Source organism: Macaca fascicularis, chromosome 11 (assembly GCF_037993035.2).
Source record: "Macaca fascicularis isolate 582-1 chromosome 11, T2T-MFA8v1.1".
NCBI classification, from domain to species: domain Eukaryota; kingdom Metazoa; phylum Chordata; class Mammalia; order Primates; family Cercopithecidae; genus Macaca; species Macaca fascicularis.
Genome location: NC_088385.1, coordinates 11,775,014 through 11,793,628, shown reverse-complemented (window position 1 = coordinate 11,793,628; position 18,615 = coordinate 11,775,014). Strand labels below are relative to the sequence as shown.

Sequence of the window (18,615 nt, the reverse complement as noted above, 5' to 3'; positions counted from 1 at the left end):
TCAACCCAAATGCCCATCAATGATAGACTGTATAAAGAAAACATGGTACATATACACCATGGGATATTATGCAGCAATAAAAAGGAATGAAATCATGTCCTTTGCAGGGACATGGATGGAATTGGAAGCCATTATCCTCAGCAGACTAACACAGGAACAGAAAACCAAAAGTCGCATGCTGTCACTTATAAGTGGGAGCTGAACAATGAGAACACAGGGACACATGATGGGGAGCAACACACATTGCCGCCTGTAAGGGAGAGTTTGGGGAGGGAGAGCATCAGGAAGAATAGCAAATGGATGTCAGGCTTAATACCTAGGTGATGGGTTGACCTGTGCAGCAAACCATTATGGCACATGTTTACCTATGTAACAAACTTGCACATTCTGCACATGTACCTCGGAATTGAAAATAAAAGTTGAAGAAAAAAAAGAAAGAAACCCTCACTGGGGGAAGGGATAGTGGAAAACAAACAAACAAATAAATAAATAAATAAATAAATAAGTAAATAAATAACTGCCCTAGTGACTTAGTTGGTGAGGCAGGGATGGAATCAAGATTCAAACCTAGGCAGTTTGGCTGTACTGTCTAAAATTTAACCACTGTACAATACTGCCTCTTTCCAACATATTCTCCATTTACTGCAATCATTTTTGCCTCCAGTCAAATCAATTTTTGATGCTTTTGCTTAGGATATTCTTTCTCAAGAAATATTTATGCCTTCCTAATTATTAATCAGTACTACATACTTTTGCCTTTAGCTTCTAAGTAAAATCTTCCTAGAACATTTTTTTTCTAATGTTTCTTAGAACTTTATTTAAAATTATCCTTGATTTGACTTTATATCCACATTTGGAATACAAGCAAATATGTTACACAACTGTAATCTTAATAGTATTTGAAATAATATAACTCATCATGTGAACATGCTATTAATGTCTGAAGAATGATTGACGCACCAAATGATAGTTTGACCAGAAATACGTATTTATTCAGCAAACCTTTTTAGTGTCTATTTTATAGAGACAAATAGCGCCATTCCTTCTAAGTAAATGTATAGGACAGAGAATCCAGCAAAATATACAGCCTGTATGGTCCTCAAACATTTCCAAGCTCTGTATCTATGGAGAAAAGAAAAACGTAAGAAGGTTGTAGGGTTTCCTGAGGAGCATTCAGTTGAGTGTGGGCAACAGAGTGAGTTTACGCAGGGTCAGCAAACTTTGTCTGTGAAAGGCCAGATGGTAATTATTTTAGGTTTATATGTCATGTGGTCTGCCATGACTAATCAGCACACAAAGGCAGCCATAGACAATATTAATAATAAGTGTGGCTATGTGCCAATAAAGCTTCATTTACAAAATTAAGTGTAAGGCTAGATTTGGTTTGAGGGGTGTGATTAGTTGACCATTGTGTTGAAGGAAGCCCAGTTAGCTGTGAAGTGAAATGTTGCTTTTAGAGATAGCTGTCCTACAAATAAAGCTTATTGACTTTTCTGGGAGTGAATATCTGAAATTGGAGAGTCTGCTACAGAATAGGCTTGCTCGGTGTGAGGACATGCCATGTGGATTGTCTCAGATGTAGGAAAAGCACTGTAGAGAATTTAAAATGTAGGGGCTCTTGGAGAGTGGGTTAATGCCATCTAGTACTGGCCATAAGCTGTGACGTCTTACCTGTGCTGCAGGGGGCGATATACTCAGCAACCACTGACTCATCTGAAAGATACATTGGGTGAAGGAAGAAACAAAAGATCTATGAACTAGGGACTGTGGTAAATCTGTCTAGTCACTTTACTACTGGAGAAAAGCATGCCATATCAGAATTGTCAAAACTTCATGTAAATAGACCAGAATTAAACAGGATCATTAGCATATTTATATATTCTTTCCCTGAGACCAGAGATGCAGATTGAAGCCTGTTCAGACGGCATATGTTCAAATTTTAAATTCTTGGGAAGATGATCATAATTGCATTAATCTGTAGTTCTCTCTTCCATGACCTCTCTGCTTCTATTCACTTTGTTTAGCTTGCTCCCTTAATTCCTTTTCTAAGATTATTGTTCCAGCTTGAAACGCTCCTCCTACTTTTATAGACCCCCAAAATTGCATTCATCCTCTAGGATCCAAATCAGATCTTTCTTCCTGTTTGTTCTTCATGAGCACCAGCCTTCTGTGCTGTTTTTGCCTCTCAAACTTATTGCTTAGCTCACTAACACTCATTTGTCATAAATAGTCTTTCCTTGTTATATAATCTTTTCATCTGTATTATGTTACCTATGTCTCTAAACTACTTGAAGGCAATGACTATATATTATCATTCTTTTTAAATTCTTCAGTTTCTGACTCAAAAAACACTAATTGATAAATTTGTTCAGTAAATGTTTTTTGTTTTGTTTTGTTTTTTCTTTTTTTTTGAGACAGAGTCTCACACTGTCACCCGGGCTGAAGTGCAATGGTGGGATCTCGGCTCACTGCAACCTCTGTCTCCCGGGCTTACACAATTCTCCTGCCTCAGCCTCCAAAGTAGCTGGGATTACAGGGCGTACACCACCACACCAGACTAATTTTTTGTATTTTTAGTAGAGATGGGGTTTCACTATGTTGGCCAGACTGTAGTAAGTCGTTTTCATAGTATACATCTTGGAGGAAAGAAACAAAAGATTAATGTTGACTAACTGGGCTAAGAACAGGATCAACTGTCACAACAGGATCCATTTCTTGGCTCTGGTTAAGATTAATTGCTTCATTTTTCTCTCACTCACCTGTCTCATAGTAATCATAGACTTTAACAATTGCTGGCTTCAAGTCTCTTACTGGGATGTCTTGCAGAACCATGAAGGAAAAACTTAGAGTCTGATTTGTCACCTAAAAGGAAAAGTGGGAGTAATCAATAACCTAGAAAGCCTCCTTTCTCTCATGAGCAAAACATATTCTTATTGTTCTTTGACTCTTTTTTGCCAGTGTCTTTAAGTGAGCAGACATTTGTGGATGTCAAGACGGGTTTTAGAATGCATCCTGGGGAACTCTATTTACAGTCAACAAATTTTCACAGATTTTCTTCTAAACAATTGAGACAACCCTATTATTTTGTAGTCCCTCGGTATGAGATTAAATCTTTGGGCCCATGTGAATGTGTTCTAAGCTGGAGAAACATGGTTTCATACAACCTGTAATTAAAACCACAAAGTATTCTTTCTGTTTGGATACATAAAACATTTTCTTTGTTTTATGGTCTTATTTGAAAATATCCATAAAATCCACATTTTATTTTATGGTGACATTTTAGAATGTTAATATTATCACTAGTCAACCACTGGGATCATATTTATTCATTTTGTGGAGGTGGTCTTTAACATAACAGGCATGCATGATAAACCTTTAGTCCTATTGATTTATCACTTCAAATTTAATATTTATTCATATTGTTGGGGAGTGGGGTCTTTAAAACAAAAGGAATACATGGTACGCCTTTTGTTCTATTGATTTTATACTTTAAATTTCATGGAAATATTCATATTCCAATTTTAACATAATTGAAAATAGAACAGAACACTACATGGAGTTCAAAGGAGATTTCCCCTCTTACTCTTCTCGGAATAGAGAAACTTTCTGGAAGGTCATTGCTAATGATTGTTTTCCTTATATTACTGACTATTTACTATTCTAGGAGAGAGACTCACTTAGAAAGATGACCTATATGTAGTCTCAGCCAGGATGTCAGAGCCCTCACCTGTTCCACGTAAATGAGGACATGGTTGTTGCTCACTTCTGTCCGGCTCACGGAGCTAGATCTTTCAAGCTGGAGAGAATTGGAAAACTCAGAAAGTTAGAGAACAGATGTGAGAATTCTGTGAAATCTAGAGCAGATTGTAATAAGGGACAAATGGTCGTTCTCTGAAGAGAAGAAAGCTAATTGTTTTCAGGTCCAGAGTTCCACTATTCTTCAATATCCAAGTAACACATTAGATCCTCTGGCATCTTTGATAAGTTTAGTTCACGTTGGTTTTTTCCCTTCCCCAACTTTTAGTGCATGTCAGTCAGTTTGGGATTTAAACCGTATCCTATCTTTCTTGGGTGGTTTTATTGTTTTGTGCTCATGTGCTTTAAATTCCTAACTAACCTATGAGTGGCCTAAGGGTGGGGACTCCTTGTGCATTTCTCTGGTATCATATATGTCCCTTAGCTTAGGGTCAAATAAATAGTTCATTTACTTCCTGGGTTTGGGGAAAATATTTTTTTTCGAGGCAGGATGATGTTGACATGGTTTTGATACTGGTGTGGTCTTAGTTTGGAGATACAGAACATACTTTTGTGTGAGGTCTATTAGGATTAAAATACACCTACCATTTTTACTGTTGGTTTCAGGGGAATAAAACCAGATACCATCTTTACATCAACAATCACCATATTGGAAGCAGGACGGTTTCCTGTGTAACTGTAGTGTCAAGGAAAAAAGAAGTTAGGGTTTTATATGTAAAAGAAAGCCAAATTTCTGCTTCCAAGAGTCACCTTAAGCCTGTCTGTCTTCAATACGTTGTCCCAGCAATATTCTACAAAGGTCAGTGTTCCCTGGACATGTGCAACATTGACATTGGACACATGAATATACATCAGATCTGCCACTTGCTAAAATTACAGATGTTTAAGCATCACCCCAAAACTATCAAATCGAAATCTTTGGTAGTGAATCTTGCTAACTGGCATTTTAAACATGGTTTTTGCACACCTCATGTATATGGTTCATTCGTGATTTAGTATATATTACTTTTATATTTTTAGTAGAGAAAGGATCACATCATAATGATAAAAGGTTAAATTCATTTATAGATATATCAATTCCAAATTATATTAATCTAATAACATAGCTTCCTAATGCACTATTAATTTCTGGTAATTCCACGTTACTTTGGGGCCAAAGATCAGGTGATGAGGTCAGAATGTCTTACCTGATGGTCAGTGAGATCTGGAAGCTGGTGTGGGCTTTGTGTCCATCACAAGTTTGGGGCACAGTCTGCACTTTTAAAGCAAATGGGGAGTCCTCTTTCTCTGGAAGAATATTGTATTTCATGGATGTCTGTGAAACAGCAAAGACACTATCAGTTTCTCTCTATTTCTGGGACCCCTCACTTCCTCATTATTTAATGTCTCCGGAGGTGCCCTTTACTTTCTCAGGAAGGAAGGAACAGAGTTTCCATTTCCATTGGCAAGTTTAAAGTGGACTCTCACCCATATAACCTTGGAGCCTCACCTGAAGATACACACATCTTTCTCCAGTTACTGTTATAACGTATTCTCCAGGGAGCTCTGGCAATGAGATCTGCTGCAATAACAGGAGGTTGCTGTTGTCTACTTGGAAATTTGTGGAAAAGGTCCGTGAATCCTGAATGGTGACTCGTGCAGTTTTCTCAGTTCTGGTGAAAGTGGCTGCTCCATACCTGGACAGGGCATGGAGAGCCACCACTGTGTCCTGGAAGAGATGAGAGGACAACCGCCCCAAAGAGTAAATTTTTGGTGTCTGGGGTTTTCCTCCAAAGTCTGTGTTAACCTGCCATGAGGGAAGCTGACTTTTTACCCCTAAAGTAGATCTTCACTAACTGCCTTTCCTTTTTCTCTGCCTTTCAGGCATTATCAAAATCATGCTGCAGTTTCTCCAAATGAAATAAAAGGCTAATAATGTTTATTAATTTCACAATTTATTTTCATTGATAGTCCTTTTGGATATGTCCTTCAAAGAATAGGTCTAAAACTAAGAAGTTAAGACAAAAATAGTGACCATTTTTAAGTAGATGATTGATGACCAGTTAGATGGAAGAGGGATACTGTACATAAAAATGGTATGAGACAAGTTGCACTTTCTTGAGTTTCTTTTTACCTTCATCTAGTTTGTTTTTATTTCCCCTACCTAATCTCTCTGAAAAACAAAAGTTTCACTATGTAGATCCTAACTGTTGAAAGAAGACAAGTAAGAGGGAAAAGCCAGACACTCTGGATGTTTAATACAATCATTTATACTCTCGATAAAATATTTTTAGAATTATGCTAGAAAAATAAATTTTCAAGAGCTTCAGCTTAAAAAAGATCAACTTAAAGAGAAAGTAAGAAGAGCACTCTCAGGGAAGGTAGAAAGGAGTGAAGAGGCTGAGTTCCTTGGAGTAGTTGAAATGGAACTTCTCATTCTGAAAAGATCAAAGTGGATTCTACTTAGTCACTGTGCTTTTAATTACACAATTTTGGGGGGATACATCTTAGAGGATTTCTTGTTAGATTCTGAAGATGTCTGGAACATTGATTCCCAACTGGAGGAAATTTTTTCTTGTTTCAACTGGAAGTGGGGTGCTGCTGGCATCTGATGGGAAGAGGCCAGGGATGCTATTGAACATTTTATAAGGCTGAGGATAGCTCCTTTTACAACAATGATGTGGCTCCGAATGTCAATAGTGTCGATGCTGAAAAACTCTGGTCTAGAATGTGTCCAATGACCATAGCACGGCTTTAGAGGGTAAAGATGCTCCTCGTAAGTCTCCATGTTGCTAACATATTAACATAGGGCTTAGTGAAAATGGTTGTGGAGGATGTCTTAAGTCTTTCCTTTAAATTCCCATGGTCCTCAAATATTCCTAGATACTTATTCTATGATTTAATAATTGCCTTCTCTTTTCTATTAACTGCTCTACTTTTAAGCCTCCCAATTGCCAAGTGAACTTGGAGCAGAAGAGTCTTTGGGAACCACTGACCTGGGTGGAGGAGAAACCGCCCTGAGAGTTCTGCTGCTTCATGATCCACTTCACAATGTTAGTTGCAGAGGTCAGGTCCCCTGAGGTGGGGGCTGGCTGGGCCGTGAGATAAGCGAGGAGCACATAGGATGTCATCTCCACCTCAGCAGAGGGAGCCTGGGGTTGGTAAAAATGCCCCACTGGTGCCTTGGGTTTCTGAGGTCTCTCCCAATGGACGAGGTTGTCTTAAGGGTAAGAAAAAGGAGATAATTGCAAGTCATAAATAAGTAATTATAACTGGTAAATAAGAGAATGCACATTCATAATACATGGAGCTGAAAATAATACAGGAGAAGCAAGTTCTTCTCTGTCATAAACTCCTAAAACTCACTAACTCACACTTTTATGCTGAACTTCGTCCTGTGGGATGACGGTAGGGTAGGTTGATGGAGGAAGCAGCATAGAGCATACTCACCAATCTCTCAAATGTTATTTTAGTTGGACTGATGGAAGGGAAAAGTGGTAGACAGAGTTCTTTCATTGTTTGTGATATTTCCTGAGAATTGCAGTATAGACTAGAATATAAAACCTAAAATGACTTTTGTGATGCTCTCTCTGGCAAATAGAGATAAAAATACTTTGAAAATGTTACTGAGTTTTCTTTCTTTTTGTTGTATCTCTTTTCTTTCTTTTTTTTTTCTCCTCAACCACATCGGTCCCTTTTTGTTCTTTCGGTAACCTCTTCCAGAGTTAACTACTTCCATTGTAGGTGATGAAATGTATAAGGCCCCACTTCAAATGTTGGCACTGCTATAAGCATGTTCTTTCCCGTTAATTCAACTCAGAATTAAAACTTTTGATTCTTGTTGTTTTTGTACTCCAGCCTCAGATATAGTTTCCACTGTAGAAGTTATCTCATGGCAGTTGTATTCTTTCTAATAGTGGTCTACAACCAGACTCTAGTTTCTCCAAGAACACTACAAGACAGATTGAATTTAAATATGTACTAAACTATATAACACTCTTTCAAACGAGTTTGAATGCATTTTATTTTTAGACAATCTTTATGACATTTTTTCCTTAAAAACAATGCCTCTGCTCCAAATAAATCATGGTCAAAACAAATGAAGATCTCAAGATGACATCAGTTCCACTTGTTTAAGTCCTGGTGTTGTGTGGATGACAAGCAGAAGCCAGTTATGATGACAGGTGATACATCCAAAGTAACTGCCAAATTTGTTAACATTTTTCCATTTCTAAACCATTGAAAATCATCTATGGAGTCACACCACCCTCACGGTAGTCCAGCAGAGGCACCATGCTATATGAGTTACTGTTTTCACTAATAAAGAACTGGTAGATTTTATTGCTTCTTGACCTTTTGGCTAAAATCAAGTGAAGAATTGGTAGTTTTTGAGATTAGCAAGAGTGTGCTTGATTTGTTCTGTAGCTCCTGTCATAAAAGGTTTAACTCCTTCTGGTCTCTGCTCTTTAAGTTTGTCTTTGATTTTATGTCAGCTTTGATGTTCTTCTTGTAGGCTTCTTTTGTGAAGTTGGTTCCTGCATGTGATTGTTCTTGACAATATCAACACTGGTGATTACTCTGCTTCCAGTACCTTCGCCTTGGGAAACCTCAGTGAAGGCATTTCCACCAATAAGCGAGTCATCAGTGTCACCCTCTGTCCTACTGACCATCTTCCCCTCCACCTCCAGGCACAGTCCTTCCTCCATCTCTGGATCTTGTAAATGTCAGAGAACATGTCAGCGTGGCTGATGAGATCCTGGTAGATAATTACGATGGTAGCTGAAAGGAGACTCCTGCTAGCTTAGCAGGAGCCTGGAGCATGAAGCGAGCGAGCATGGTGCAGCCAGGACGGCGTTGGGTGGGGGGTTTAGGGGGTATGCAAGAGCTGTTGTACTTCTTTTCATTCAAGTAAGTAGGCAGAAATCATGAGAAAATGAATATATTTGTCTATTATATTGGTTTTAGCAAGTAGAAATACAATTCCACATTTTATCAGCAGCATTACGTCTATTATGTTCCATTCTGTATAACATATGCAATCCCAGAGAAGAGTTTTATAAGAGGTGCTCTGATCTCACAAGGCATGACTTGGCTAAAGAATTACAGATGAAACTTGTGGATTTCAGCAGGAATATATTTCTCCTCTTTTTGTAGAAGCAGTGTAAATGGAAATGGAAATTTGGTACCATTTGCTGTTTGCTTTCACCTTTTTTTGCACACTTAAAAAAAACTTTTATTATTTATTTATTTATTTATTTTAAAATTTAATTTAATTTAATTTAAAGTTCTGTGGTACATGTGCAGGATGTGCATGTTTGTTACATAGGTGTGCCATGGTGGTTTGCTGCACCTCTCAACCACCACCTAGTTATTAGGTCCTGCATGCATTAGTTATTTATCCTCTCTGTTCTCCCTCTCTGCACCTCCCAGACAGGCCCCAGTGTGTGTTGTCCCCCTCCCTGTGTCTATGTGTTCTCATTGTTCAGCTCCCACTTATAAGAGCTCTCACCTTCTTTCACAGCTTCCTTATCAAGTGAGTTCAGTATTTCTCTACTCTGATCTTGGTTTCCCACTAGGGAAAAAGCATAGGCCAGCAATGCCTTGGTGTAGACATGGCTCCCATGGGTCCCCTCCTTTGCTACATTCCAGGCTGACTCCAGGCAGAATAGGGCATTGCGAACAATAGAGTGCTGTAAAGGCAAAAAGGTGGTTGTGTCAAACTAGGGTGAATAGAGGGTCTGCAAGTCGAGAGCTGGATATTGACAGTCAGATGTTATTAATGGATTTCAGACAGATAGGCAGACAGCTAGATATTCATCAAATTTAAATAGAAAAATATTTCGATCTCTTCACTTTATAGTTCAATTCTAAGGAATAAGACTAGAGAACCTGTTTTTAGGATTGGCTTTGATACATAGTCTAAGGGCATTACTGGACAAGTGTAAATCCCTCTGAATGCATCAACCAAAGAGCTTATCCATCTGAGAAATGCCTCATCATTGAACCAAAAGAGACTTGAGACTCAGCCCTTAGCAGGGTGGCATTCCAGACAGCAGGTCTACAGTTTTCATGGCAGGGAATCAGATTAAGCTGGTACCTACAGTGACTGGGAGAGGAATTTCCAGAAGGGCAATAGTAACATAGGCGGAGAGGGTCACTTCATCTTCTACACCTCCCTGTGAATACAACATTGATTCGATTAATTCCAATGCCAAGTGTTAGTATATTCTCTTCTGTTGTATGGAAACCCTCCTCAGTATCTGTTTCTATCAGGTAAGGTAACGCCACCATTCAAAGTATACCATTTTTATCTTTCTCTCTCTCTCTCTCTCTCTCTCGACAGGGTCTTGCTCTGTAGCTCAGGCTGGAGTGCAGTGGCACTATCACACCTCATGGCAGCCTCAAGCTCTTAGGCTCAAGCAATTCTCCTGCCTCAGCTTCTCAAGTAGCTGCAACTACAGGCACAGGCCACCATGCCTGGCTAATTTTGTAAAATGTGTTTTTGTAGAGACTGGATCTTGCTGTGTTGCCCAGGCTAGTCTTGAATTCCTGGGCTCAAGTGATCCACCTGCCTTGGCCTGAAAGTGCTGTGATTCTAGGTGTGATCCACTGCATCTGGCCCAGTTTCTTCCTTCTCTGTAGAAGGTTTAATACTCTTTCCCTGATGCCTTCCCACATTATCCAGGACTTCATCTTTGCAATTTCCTCGTGCCTCCTTCCTCCCCTCACCCCTGGGGGATGTTATATTGATGTGTCATAGAGTCAGAAGTTCATGGAACAGTTCACCTTTATGGCGTTGTTGAGCAGTGACCCAGAGCTCCTGAAACAGCCATTGTCCTTCTGCATCTGGGAGAGCCACGTGAGAGACTGGGTAATGTGTGCTTCATCAATGAAGATGTAGGATCGAGCCTGGGCAAAAGTCTTCAGTACAAAAGCTGTGAGCCTAGCGGGAGGAAAAATGCAGTGCTGAGGCTGTTTTCATTGAGCGCTTTACTGCTCTGTTTTGTACACATAGGTTCCCCCATCACAGTGCGCCCCCAAGAAAGTCAATCAGCTATTACTGAGAGTTTGGAGACTTTTTCTTTTAACTTGGAAATTTCTTTTTTTCTTTTTCTTTTCTTTCTTTCTTTTTTTTTTTTTTTTTTTTTTTGCTGCCACATGTTGTTCAATCCATTACCAACTTGTCCTTGCCTCCTAAAGCATTTCTAGGCCACTTTAGAGATTCAAGCTCCTTCTAGTTTTCTTGGTTGATTAACTAAGTAAGGCATTTGCTTTTACACTGTGGGCTTTATGCATTTATTTCCTTTCATAGATTTCTTAGCTTACTTTCTGTAGTTTTAACTCTAATCAACTAACTTCTAATGTTCTGCTTCAGTAACTATTTCCCTCCATCATCCTGCCCCTCCACTTTTTTTCCCCTGTGTTTGCCTGTGTGGCAAAACTACAGAGAGAGAGAGAAAGGATATCATCTAGTAGAAGGTAGTAAGGTATGACGGTAGTAAGGTGTGCTCCGTCATACCTTACTACCATGTTGTGGTCTTTTCTAGAATTTTTCTAACACCTCTTAGTGCTGAGCAACAATTTAAGGGGGCAAGTTACAGACTTATAATGTTCTTTTAGCAACATGAGAAGGAAGAGGGTCTGGGTATTTTGGATTAAAAAAGTCAACCTAAAAGTGTTCTCAATTTTGCCACTTATTACATGTTTGCTCCTGACACATTTGTTTATCCACACTGAATATTAGTGTTCTCCTCTGTAAAATGAAGCTAATAACTCTCACTTTGCAGAGTAGCTATAATAATTAAATACGGTAGCATTATGGTTTAGAAATGGTTTCTCCACCAAAAGTCATGTTAAAACTTAATCCCCAATGTGGTAGTATTGAGAGGTGGAGCCTTTAAGAGGTGATTGGAACAAGAAGGTTCTGCTGTAATGAATGGAATGAATGCATTCCTAGATTAAAGGGCTATCATGAGAGTTGCACTGGGGGCTTCATAAGAAGAGGAGGAGATGCTAGCCCAGTCTCTACAAAGTAAAACAAAGAAAGTAAAAGAAGACAAGGAGAGACCTGACTGAGCACATCCAATCCTCTTGTCATATGATGCCCTGCATCACCGTGGGACTCTTCAGAGTCCACACCAGCAAGAAGACTCTCAACTAGACGCGGCCCCTAGACTTCAGACTTATCAGCCTTCACAGCTGTAAGAAATACATTTCTTTTTCTACATAAATTTCCTAATTTCAGGTAGTCTGCTATAAGCAACAGAAAATGGACGAAGACAGGGAATCTCTATATGCATGTTTTGAACTCACAGTTGAAACTCAGAATATATTTTCTTTCTTACCAAGTGTTGCCCTGGTTCCTGCCATATTTTTCCCCAAAGGTGCTGTAGGAGCCGTCTTGGTGTTTGTAGTTCAGCTGTCTCTGGTAACCTGAAATGGAAGGCTACAGATGGTTCATGAAGCATTAAAGAAAGGCAGGCCATCCATATGTGCAGGCTGATGCATCCAGGAGCCACGGACATTTTATGACGTCCTGTGCTCTGCCATAGTTTTGTGAATGTTATGGATATATCAGAACACAACATCCTGTTAGAGTGTGGGAAGATTGCTGTTTTCATAAAAATGGTCATCGTGGGTTAATATTTGATGATATAACTGAAGCCTCATTGGGAAAAGTTTCATTAGAGTAACAAAGTAAATTTTTCTGTCTCACGTACCACTGATGAGATAGCCAATGGCCTTGGTCTTGATCTCCTGTGTCAGCTGCTGGGTTTCATTCAGATAGTTCAAGACATAGATGTTAGGAGCAAACAGAACCATGTTTTGTTCTCCACAGCCATAGGGCATCTGGAGGAGATTTTGTATATTTTGCATAGCAGAACCTAGTATGTCACCTGGGGAATGTGAAAGATTAGATGTCAGAATAATTTCAGTTCATAAGCAGCCAACATTATTCATTATTAAAAATGGCTTTTAAGTTCAGAGTCTATCATTTAGGTAAGAGATAAGTTATACATGCAGAGTGTGATTTCCAGGATCCTAATAAGAATAGCAGCTATCAAGAACTTGATAATTCAAATACAAATACATAGATAAGATGTACAGTGGCAACTCCTTTGGCCCAGGTTTACTAAATGGAAGGTGACTCACCCAGAACTGAGAAAGAAGCTCTGGCAGATTCTTTGACCACATTTGATGGGAGCTTCAAGGACAGCCGCTCAGACACATCAGCACCTTTAGAAACAGACAGCCCATGTCAAAGGAGGACATCTACGATTACAATACAACTTAGCAATTATAATGTAGCAAGAGCTTCAGAGCCACACTGCCTGGATACGGTACTGGCCCCGCTTTGTGACCTTGGGTAAATTGTGATGATTTGAGGAAAAAATACATGTAAAACATTCAGAACAGGATCTGCAACATATTGAATTTCAATGAATGTGAGCAATTATTATTATTGTGGTTATTTTATTATTAGAGTGAGCAGTAATGTTATTATATCTCCTTGAGGAACTCTGGGTTCTAGGAATAAGAATTTGATTTAATGATGAGATTACCTTTAACAGTCTAATTGCTTTTGGCACTGTGTGACTTCCAGAGTCCTTCCTCTCCTCACTTAACTATGTTTTGCATTGCTGTGCTCAGTAGCTTTCTAAAAGAAGTCTAAGACTTCGTGGGGGAACTATCGCTCTCTTTCGTCGCAATATTAACACTTATACTCATAATAATACAAGTTATTTTACTGCCTCCCTTACTCTATATAATATTGGAATGGATTCCCATGTTTATAAATAGATAACATGAATATAACATGAATATATCTTAAATTAGCCCTTCTCAAATGACAAATACAGTGTTGTATACACTCTGGACATAGAACTAATAATGCGGCAGTGCTGTGTAAAAGCTAGAACTAGTTCTCAATGATATGATGAAGTTAAATGTAAATTATTTTCTGACATGGAAAACACACATTTGTAGTGAGATGGGTAGAAAATGCTATATGTTTTGTCAGCAGCTGTTTTAGAGACTATCTCTTGGGATTCAAACTTATCATGACCCTGCTCTGTTTAGTTTTTGTTGTTGTTGTTGTTTGTTTGTTTGTTTGAGACAGAGTCTCACTCTGTCACCCAGGTTGCAGTGCAGTGGTGCGATCTCGGCTCACTACAACCTCTGCCTCCCAGGTTCAAGCTATTCTCGTGCCTTAGCCCCCCACGTAGCTGGAACTACAGGCGCCCGCCACCAGGCCTGGCTAATTTTTGTACTTTTAGTAGAGACAGGGTTTCACCATATTGGCCAGGCTGGTCTCAAACCCCTGACCTCAAGTGATCCTCCCGCCTTAGCCTCCCAAAGTGCTGGGATTGCAGATGTGAGTCACCATGCCCGGCCAACCCTGCTCTCTTTCTACCTCGTCCTGGGACACTCTAGGCTTCTGCAGCTGGGCTTGTCAGTGAGCAGCCACTGGGCTATTCAGGTAAAATAACTACGTGTAAACCAAGAAAGTCCAGGTATTAGTCCTGTCTGTACCACCTGAGTCACATTAACTTGCTCTCTTGGGCTCAATGTCTTCGTCTGTAAAACGTACATAAAGAAATATTTAGTATTATGCTGCCTTTAATGGAACATGCTGAAAACTGGGAGATAATATGTATGAATATGCATTGAGGTTTATACCCCTCTGTGGCTTTGATCCCACTGTGATTATGAGGCTGGACTCTTACCTGAGGCACAGGTCATGGAATTGAAAGTCTTTTCTTGTTCAATACCTTCAGCCTTGGATGAAAAGAAAGAAAAGGAGAAAAGATAGAAACATCCCGGTGACAAGAGAATAACCATAGATTCCTTTCTTTGATGGGTAGGGTTTACGTGAATGATGTTTACCATTCTACTCTTTTTTTCCCCAAATTTTATTTTAAGTTCAAGGGGACATGTGCAGGATGTGCAGGTTTGTTACATAAGTAAACGTGTGCCACGGTGGTTTGTTGCACAGATCATCTCCTCACCTAGGTATTAAGCCCAGCATCCACTAGCTATTCTTCCTGATGCTCTCCCTCCTCTCACTCCCACCCTCAGACAGGCCCCATATGCGTTGCTTCCCTCCATGTGTCCATGTGTTTGCATCATTCAGCTCCCACTTATAAGTGAGAACATAACATCCTACTTGTTATTAAATTATTACAAATCCATAAAACAGTGAAGAACAAAGGAAGGTGGTAGAAAGAAAATGGGAAGAGATAATAAGGGCAGTGAATCAAAGGTAATGGGCATGAGAGAGATGTGAATCTTAGGAAAGAGGTGGAGATCAAGAAATTGCACTCAAATAGTTTGTGAAAAAAGATTTACAATAGCTGGCAATGTCTGCTGCAATGCTTTTAGGATAGGAAATTCCATTAGTCTTACAGGATGTATTATGTGAGCATGATATTAATGGTTCTTTGTTGTCTCAAGAGTGACCGCCAGTGTTGCATTCTTACAGTTGTTAGGGACTCCCAAAAATATGTTACCTCCACCAACAGGGTTTTGATGACTGTGTCTTTTCTTTTAATCTCAGGGACCTCAGCAACCTCATTTCCACAGAGTTCTAGGGACTGCATTGCCTCTGCACTCACTGAGAAGTTCACATTCCCTAAAACAAGGAATATTGAAAACATGAGTATCCATTTTGATAGTCCAACCACCTTTAAGGACTACACCTTAAACTTACAATTGGCCAGAATAGAAAATAATGGTAAAAAAAAAAAAAAAAAAAAAACCCACAAGGTTAATGTACACTGAGTAGCCAATGTCCAAGAGTAGTGATTATGGGGACTAGCTTGGGTGAGAACAGTGGGAGGAGGTCATTGTGGACAGAAATAGGAAAAAATATTAACTTTATAGAATTATATCTATGGCAAATAAAACAGAGAATATGATGAAAAAAGTGCTCAGACAGCCACCATCCTTGTTGATTGATAGGCCCTTTTGGGTACTGTCACTCACCCAGAGTTTTAGGAGTCACTGTCCAAGACAAGGTTTGCCGCTCATTTCCACAGATACAATAGGATTCTTCTCCCTTTGTGTTTTGGGAAGCTAGGAAGGCTGGAGAGGCTTTCAGCTGCACACTGACCTATTAGCCCATGTGAGGCAGAGACAGAAATGATGAGAATATGGAAAGACGTGAACACATAGAATTGGGGCCAAGGGTGAGATGCTGCAGTAAATTGGGATTTGTAAGAAAAATGGATGTCATATAGATTCATCCATGCTTTAAGAAGCATGGAAATGGCAATGATACAAATCAAGGCTGGTTATGTATTAGGAGGATCTGGCATTTGCGTTAGGGTAGATTGCAGACATGCAGACTTGGCAGTAGCAGATGAAAGGGAAAAGCAGTGATTGTACATTGCCCTCGGGAGTACTATCTGCTGCTATGTAGATTTTCTGACTGTTTCTTCCTCCCTCTCTTCTCCTATTTCTTAGAACATATATTACATGTCTACTCCATACAAGACATAAAACACGGGGAATGGTATATGAGAGGCTCCCGATCTTGAGGATATTGTGTTACAAGAAAGATGATCTATATACAACCACTATTACATAATGTACAAAGAGATACGTGCTAAAAGATAAATTAAAATTATATATTGTGGAGATTTCAAGATGAGGGGTTGGAGAATGACACTGGTGGAATTGAGAAAGCTGAGTTATGTGTCAGCTTCAAGAATGTTCCTGGCATAAAATCTAACTTGTAGCAAAGAATTCTGCACGCGCTAAAAAATAAAAAAGCAAGGTGTGGCTTAGAGAGCCATGGTTTAAGCACCCATAGCACACATAGCATTGTATTATCTCTCTGATCATGTCCTGCTTTGCATAGCACTAATTATTCACAGTGCTAACACACAATTCCTTGAATTATCCTTAGTCTCAGGAACAGAATCAGGAGCTGACTGATCAAAGGAATCTTTTGTTCTACCCACCTTTCCTGTTCACCCTCATTTTCCTTACCCGGATGCATTTGGGAAGGTAGTTTAGGACCGTGGCCTTGAATGTGAAGGCCTCTCCACGGATCACAGAGTAGGGCATTGTGAGCTCCACAAAGAAGGGCTGGAAGGCTCGGAGGGAGGCAGTGGAAGAGATACCAAGTCCAGCGTCTTCAGACAGGCAGAAGGCTCCTGCCTTCCACTCGGTGATGGTGTCAGGGACTGTTACTCCTACCTCAGCCACACCTGATGAGCTGGGGTGGAGGACAAGTGAAGAATACAAATAATGAATGTGAGCCACCTTTCCTCAAGTGAGAATCGATATGCATAAAGCTAATGTCAAGAACTGAATCCACTTAAGGGTATATGGGTGTGTGCATGCGTGTGAACACTAGATTATGTCCTGGGATCTGAGCTGGGAAAACAAAAGCCACTAAATGGTACCTCTCCCTCTTACCAACAAATGATCACATCCCACATGTCTGTACTTGGAATAAAAATATTTGAATTGTGATTCATTTTGGTCCTTAACTTCCCTTGCTAGTGTGTAATCCCATAAATAAGCATTTTTAAGAATCATGACCAATGAGACCACTGGATTAATGTAGCCTGATTTGTTTATGTGCCTGCTCCAGCCCTGATATTTACAGAAGGCTCCCTGAATGACATTAAGCAGTACATATAGAACTGAATATTATAGTTCTCATGTCTACTATTTGACAGTATCAGGAATAATTATTTTAGAATTGCTCAGCACTGAGACGATTATATTAATAAGCCTATACAATTGCAGCATTTTACTTAGGTCTATCCTAAAAAGAGGTTAAGATAATTATTCAGAACCTTTCAGAAAGATTATCTTAGAATTGAAAATGTTGGAGGAACCACATTCCCTCCCCTTCAGCAAATGGAGGGAAGTAAAGTTACTTACTCCACTGCCACCAACTCCCAGATCCAAGTCTCAGGAAAATAGCTTCGCACCGTTTCAGGGACTGGCCCTGAACTTTGTTCATTATTTAAAGGCATTATATTATAGGCGCTCATTTGAGGAGGATATGGCCTCCCTGCTACTCCTAGACCTACTAGAGAAAATTGTCTAGTTAGGGAAAAACATTCATTAATTTCATGGTGCACACGTGAGACGTCAGAGAACAAATTTTCAGTTTTCCTGCTCAGACTGTCCTAAAAGTCTTACAGAAGTTGTAGAACTTGGGAACTACTTTGTGATCCCTCACTCTCTGAAAAGAGAGGAGTCTTTGTCAAAGGTGGAAATTCCATGTATCCTAGACATAGCATAATTTGATGTGAGTGGAAGCTGGAAAAACAAGATCATTTGGAGACAGTTCTATGGGTTTTGTGGGGAAGGAACAGTTTTGAAGTTGAGACAGTATTGCTTCATTCTTAGAGAATCTCAGCAGGAATTGTAAAATGCTCTTTAGGCATTGTCAGTGGTTGCTATACTGAAAATGGAATTACCAGTGGAGTGAACAGAATTTAATGACTTAAATTCTGTGTACTGTATGGAAGTTTGCAAAACTGTTGTTCTCTGGGGAATAAGATTAGAGCATTAGATTTTATTCCACTTATTTTTTGACATCTGAAATAAACAATTTGGATGTCAAAAACAGATATTTCCATTTGGAATGGCTGTGTAGTTGAGACAAAGAAATCATTTACCAATGTGAGAGGGCAGAGAGCTAGAGATGTAGGCAATTTTGTCCATGTTGTGCCTGAAATCATGCTTACTAATTGAATTTGAGTTAAGATCTCTCTCCCATGTATCCCATCTGATATTTCAGAAATACCTTGTGAAAGAATACTTATAAGGAAAAATATATTTCTAGCAATTTCACCCTAATAGTTTTCTACACTGAAAAAAGCATCAGTAGTAATTTCTTTAGTGAATATCATA

At 39.4% G+C, this 18,615-nt stretch overlaps 1 protein-coding gene and 1 pseudogene across 4 annotated transcripts in view; both read right to left on the bottom strand.

Moving 5' to 3' along the window:
* Positions 1-964: 964 nt before the first annotated feature.
* The window catches only part of LOC102133131 (pregnancy zone protein), a 59,113-nt gene continuing 41,462 nt past the window's right edge, over positions 965-18,615 (bottom strand). For 2 of the 4 annotated variants that reach the window (XM_005570068.5, XM_074006249.1), the window contains 19 exons: positions 17,635-17,785; positions 16,729-16,957; positions 15,721-15,847; positions 15,246-15,367; positions 14,463-14,514; positions 12,889-12,972; positions 12,456-12,632; positions 12,081-12,168; positions 10,522-10,678; positions 9,837-9,911; positions 9,245-9,425; positions 6,732-6,955; positions 5,246-5,464; positions 4,944-5,071; positions 4,342-4,432; positions 3,728-3,796; positions 2,760-2,862; positions 1,672-1,713; positions 965-1,122 (listed from right to left, as the gene is read on the bottom strand). In XM_005570068.5, coding sequence (XP_005570125.3) covers positions 1,100-1,122; positions 1,672-1,713; positions 2,760-2,862; positions 3,728-3,796; positions 4,342-4,432; positions 4,944-5,071; positions 5,246-5,464; positions 6,732-6,955; positions 9,245-9,425; positions 9,837-9,911; positions 10,522-10,678; positions 12,081-12,168; positions 12,456-12,632; positions 12,889-12,972; positions 14,463-14,514; positions 15,246-15,367; positions 15,721-15,847; positions 16,729-16,957; positions 17,635-17,785 — 2,342 coding nt within the window. In that variant the 3' untranslated portion in view covers positions 965-1,099. The remainder of the gene's footprint in view (positions 1,123-1,671; positions 1,714-2,759; positions 2,863-3,727; positions 3,797-4,341; positions 4,433-4,943; positions 5,072-5,245; positions 5,465-6,731; positions 6,956-9,244; positions 9,426-9,836; positions 9,912-10,521; positions 10,679-12,080; positions 12,169-12,455; positions 12,633-12,888; positions 12,973-14,462; positions 14,515-15,245; positions 15,368-15,720; positions 15,848-16,728; positions 16,958-17,634; positions 17,786-18,615) is intronic. The other 2 variants (XM_005570067.5, XM_065523718.2) reach the window with 2 other exon arrangements.
* LOC135966277 (translationally-controlled tumor protein-like) lies at positions 7,992-8,756 on the bottom strand (annotated as a pseudogene).